This window comes from Ctenocephalides felis, unplaced genomic scaffold (assembly GCF_003426905.1).
Source record: "Ctenocephalides felis isolate EL2017-DRISC unplaced genomic scaffold, ASM342690v1 CF-g0.4_SCAFFOLD_03570, whole genome shotgun sequence".
NCBI lineage: Eukaryota > Metazoa > Arthropoda > Insecta > Siphonaptera > Pulicidae > Ctenocephalides > Ctenocephalides felis.
In genome coordinates, this window is record NW_020539724.1 from 2,369,529 (window position 1) to 2,375,528 (window position 6,000).

The window sequence follows — 6,000 nt, forward strand, 5'->3', positions numbered from 1 at the left end:
CGCCAGAACGGATAGGGCCTAGGGCGGCAGAAAGCTTAATCCGCCACTGCATGTAACAAAAAATGCAGTTAGTTATTTCTTAATATTAGGATAAGCAAGCATTCCGCTGAAGAAAGACTAAGACTAAATTTAAAAAAAAGATCATATGATTTAGTGATTTTATTCTTGATTATTAGATTCGTTTGATTAGATCATCTTCATACATATGTTAGCATCAAATTCGAATATATTTATATTGAATCTTGGAAGCAAACCGTACTAGTAATATAATAATCTAATAAAAGATGGAATCATTGATCCAAAAGACATTGAAATTAATTATTGATGATTACTACACCATGAACGAACTCAGTGGCACACTTTCGCTTCTACAATTAGACAACCAACCAGTAACATTCCAATAAGATAAAAAAGATATAACTCACTGTCAGTATACTTTTACATCTCGGTACAATGACATCTTTATCGTATAAAACAGCCGATCTGCCAAGCTTTGAGAAATTAAAGCAATATTTTGTAAAAAATGAATTTGATTTGTTCAAAGTCTATAAGGAAGGAGAAACCAGCGGTAAGAATGTCTGCGTGCTGACAGAATCCTTCCCAAAAATGGCAAACAGGATCAGGAATTTTGAAGTTAAGAAGGATGATGCATGGGTGCTCACTTACCCAAAATGTGGTAAGTAAATGAATTATGAAAAAATGTTAAATAATTTTATTTTAACTTATAAAACGTAATACGACCAAAACAATTTTAAGTGCATTCAAAATTAGTAAAAAAAATCATACTCTTAGTTCATAATTTATATATATTATATGCTGATGTAGAAATAGTATCAAGCTTAGAATGCAAGATTAGATCCAAAATTTCACCTTAAATATTTAAAATATTTTTGTGATGTGCATGAATATAATTTTTTTTTCAATATTTCAACAATACAAGGAATAAATAAAATAATAACTTTGAATCAAATTATACAAAAAAACTCAATTTTTAAGCACAATTTTTACGAATAAAACTCCTAAGTAGCTTAAATCTTTAGCCTAACTATTACAAAATTATAATATTTCGAATATACATTTTATTAATGTCGAATAATAAAAACTATATTTGGTTTTCATGAAAAATTATTTCTGAACAATTTAAGAAATATTTTCATACAAAATATAAACTAAGCTAGTACGTATATGCATATTTAAATTTGATTTTTATGCTTGATAAAATTATCTCTCCATATCGATAAATTAATCGTCAATTAAATGTCATGAAATTATAAATATTAAACACTCATTTGCAATGAAAATTTTGCAGAGTGTATTCCATATTATAAAATTATTTAGAAATTCTTGAACAATCGTATGATATGATTGAAACAATAAAAATTTTATGTCATTGAACGATTCATATCTCTTGTTTATAGAATTAAATGTTTGCTAAACAATTCAAATATGTTAAATTAAACAAAATTAAAACTGAACGTAATTAAAACGAAAAAAGAATGTAAAACTAAAATTTATACTATTAAAATTAATTAATAAATATAACTGTTTTAAATTAGAAAAATATTAAGTAAGAGTTAATCAATTTTCCTCAAAAAACACATCAAAATTGCATTATTACAAAATGCATCTCTTCTGCTAAGGTCGTTGATTAGATATACTCTACACTGCACTAATTGAGTTTTATTAAATTAGATTATTATTATAATTAGATTATTATTTTTTATAAAATAATAATATGGCATGTTTTGTTAGCAATTTTTACTGCATTAGATAAGAATTTGCATTGGATTACATTAGTATTATAGTTATCCATTATCTTTTACAGGAACAACTTGGACCGAAGAAATTGTATGGCTTCTAAGAAACGACTTGAATTTCGAAAAAGCTTTAAAAATTCGACAAGCCGACAGATCAATTTTTATAGAAGAAGGATTGTTCATGGGTGAAGGAATGGCTCTGATGCCAGTTGAACAAGCTGAAAATTTACCATCTCCAAGACAAATAAAAAGCCACTTGCCAATTGCACTTCTCCCAAAGGAATTGATGGAAGTTAAACCAAAAGTATATAATACTTGATACATTATTATAAATTTTACTGATTTTGCTGTTAGCTTTCAGGTCCTCCTCTTCTCTATATTCCTACTTTTAATATTTTTTATTCTAATTATGATTAGTATCTTGGACCATTCTTTGATCATTGATGTTGATTTTGTTTTCTTATTTTCTGAATACTCAAATCGTTTTAAAAGTAATATAAATGAATAATTTCATAGATATATTTTAATCCAATTTTAACTTTCAGATAATATATGTAGTAAGAGATCCTCGTGATGTAGTGGTTTCTTACTATCATCATTATCGTATAATTGCTGGATTTACTGGTCCTTTAGATGAGTTTGTAGACGCTTTTGTGGAAGATTCACGTAAGAAATTTATATTTTCATATAAAATTTTATTATAAGTAAATTACCCATACTGACAAACCCTATTCAATTAAATTTTTCTAACCCATTTTATCTCGACATTAATTAAAAAATCGTTAAAGGTTACTCAAATTTCTTTTTATTGTGCATTATTTTTTAGTATATTTTTCAAAACAGAATTATAATTGAGCAAAATCAAATTAAAATATATTTATATTATATTTGATCATTCATTTATTGTTGAGTTCAAATTATAGCCGACGATTTTGCAATAAACAGTTAATATATAAATATAAAATTATGTTAATTATTATTGTAAAAAATATATATTGATAGTTTTAATAATTTAAAATTTCATTAATTGTTGCTAGTTTGCTATTCTCCATATTGGGAAACAATTCTAGAATTTTGGGATTTAAGACACGAAGACCACATATTATTTTTAACCTACGAAGATATGAAAAAGGTACACTAGCTTTTCCAATAAAATTATGCAACGAATAGTGATAAATTCAAATAACGGTTTATATGTAATTTCAGAATCTTAGATCTGTTATTGATAAATTATGCGATTTTTTTGGAAAATCATATTCCGATGAACAAATAGCAGCATTAGAAGATCATGTATCATTCAATTCAATGAAGAATAATCCACAAGTCAACAAGGTAACATTTGAAGAACTTTTTCAAAATTAAATTCAGAGCTAAAATTAATATTATTTTCATTTTAGCAAGATATTATTGATTTACGAGCAAAGCACATAGGGTTTGAACCTCCAAAAGACGTTAAATTTATAAGACAAGGACAAGCTGGTGGTTGGAAAAATGAACTTTCGGAAGAATCCAGGAGAAAAATTGAGCAATGGTCAAGGAACGCTTTGAAAAATACAGATTATCCACCATTAGAAGATATGCTAGATGAGTAGAAGAAATTGTGATTTATAGAGAGATTATATTATGTTATATTTTTTATATTTTGAAAATTGGTTTTTTTTCCATGGAGATGCAGTATTTTAATTTATAAGATTATATAATTTAAAATAAATAAAAAAATTAAATTAAGTGAAAATTGCATGCATGAAGTCACGCTAGAATAACTAACCACAAATTATTCTTTGATTTTCATTTTGGGAATAAAAACTAGAAATAATTGCTGGAAGACCAAAGTTTACCACAGGCTTGATAATGATATATTACAAACATTTTTTCTAACATATTTTGTAAACATGATTTTTATTTAACCGCAATATCTTTTAAAACCAAAAAAAATCGGGGTAATAAAAATCAATCATGATTATCTAGTAGAAAATCCGTGCCTACTCCTAAATAAAATAAATAAAAGATATCTACCCCCGGATAGATTACTCTCATCGAAGTGATTCAACGGAGCAAATTGGCTGTAACACAGTGGTTCGATTCCCGCTGGGCTCATGGGCCGTGCATTCGAAATCCTGTCAAGCTAAGGGAGTTATTCGAGCGATTCATGAGGCCTTTTGATTATATAATATTGTACACTGATACACGAATATACAAATGTATATAAATATTTTGAAACACGTATGACATTTATACAACACACACATGAATTATTCACACAATTATCCAACTACTCCCAAGAAACAGATTCTTTATTTTATTTGTTACCTATTCTGGGCAGGCATTTTAACAATATGCAGAAAAACAAAAACATTTTGATTAAATATTAGAAGACCCAGCAAAGTATTCACCGGGAATACCAATATATTTCAACATAAATATATATCCGCTGATAAAATAGGTATGTTATTCAAATGCTATGATTGAAATGTTATGCACAGCAAATTCTTAGCTTTTTGACAGTTCGTTACTTCCATACGAATGTAGATCCTTAAAACAGCATTACCATAACCCCGACGTGGTTATCAAAAGTAACGTTGGGTTTTTGTTGAAGAAACAGATATCAGTATGTTTCCAAGATAAAGTTCTAACTAGCGGGGCGCATGGCATCGTGCCTTAAGCAAATTGCTGGAACTTCCGTTCAGTAATTAAACATTCAGAGAATAAAAATAAAATATATTATATATACCCATAATTCAATCAATCATGCCATTTCCCAAAAAATCGCCGGACAACCCGCTGAGCTGTCGAACAGCGAATGGATTTGCTGGAATTGCCTGCCGAAACGCGCAGGCATCGAATTTCGTTCGCAAGCCGCAGCGAACGGATAATCCGTGTAGGCATTGTCACGCAATCGAGCGTACTTCTCGGCGACGGAAATTAAACTACAATTAAACCATGATATACACGAAACAGACAATGAATAAATCTACGAACATTATAAAGGATATACATTCTGCTACCAACGGATCGAGGATATTAATGAATATATAAAAAAGGTAAATAGAAATAAATCTATCTGTATAAATCTGTATGTAATGTATGTCTACATATACATCGATCAATCGATCGAGACCACTTGAACCTCGACCACTTTCGCAATTACAATTCTTTTGCATAAATATTTTAATTTTATTTACATTTTTGTTAAACCAGTATCATTAATAACTTCCCGCAGTGTGAGTTATAATAAACGTAAAAAAATCAAACATGACATTTTTTGCACATTTTTATATTTCAAAGTTTTCTGAAAATTATTTACCTTTGACTTCAATTCAGTAACACATATCACTACATTTTTTTAAACTTGTAACTGTACTTCACATTCAAATATTACACTTCACCCAACTGCATATATTTCACAACAGATCATCGTAAAATGTTACCCGCACAAAGGTAGACAAAACACTGAGGATTCGGCAAATTGTTTATTTTATGATAGGTGTATATATCGAATTATGAGAAAAAATGACTGCTATAGCTTTGAGAGTGTATACTAAGAATGTTTAGACAGAAGACATAATGTTCTATGCTAAATTACGTAACATTTTAAAGTAACACATACTAATTGAGAATATAATAAATAAAGAATGAATAATTTTTTCTTAATCAATTATATTTTTCGAAAACCCAGGACAAAAATCAAAATACGGGATAAAATATATCTTTTATAAAATTCGGTACTGTCCCGGCCAACCCGGGCCGCATGGTCACCTTAGTAGTATGCATATAATCAATGATTTATATAAATGATTCGGTAGGAATCGTTGGATAGTCGAATGTAATTCAAAGACACGAGAATCAAAAGCATTTGTTATCAGAACAATACCTTGCTTATGTTTTTGCATTTATTCGAGTTATCGCCGGGAGAGTATAAACAAATCGACTTCATGAATCGTGAATTGCTGGACGTTCTAGTTCTAAAACAAATATGCATTGTGCATTTGTTATAAAACCATAGTTTTTTTTATTACATTCTTAATCTGTCTTTAACATTCAGTGATTTTGAGTAAATTGTGTATTTAAATGTGTAAAGTATTGTGTATATAAATTATCCAATTAAAGTTTTGGAAAGTTACCCAGTAGTAAGCCTTTTTAATTGTAATAAATTAAGTTAAATTGTGCTCTCATAAGAAGTAAAATTAAAATAATTAAGTATAAATAAAATAAATACTAAATTGAAAATATAAATAATTATAAT

The 6,000-nt window shown here is 28.2% G+C and overlaps 1 protein-coding gene across 1 annotated transcript; it reads left to right on the forward strand.

Moving 5' to 3' along the window:
- The first annotated feature begins 489 nt into the window (after nt 1–489).
- On the forward strand, nt 490–3,366 carry LOC113383273 (sulfotransferase 1C4-like). The gene is made up of 6 exons (XM_026621534.1): nt 490–676; nt 1,826–2,061; nt 2,303–2,423; nt 2,795–2,889; nt 2,964–3,089; nt 3,155–3,366. Exons 1-6 carry the CDS (start codon nt 607–609, stop codon nt 3,347–3,349), a joined length of 843 nt encoding a protein of 280 aa, XP_026477319.1. The 5' UTR covers nt 490–606; the 3' UTR covers nt 3,350–3,366.
- Nucleotides 3,367–6,000: the final 2,634 nt, after the last annotated feature.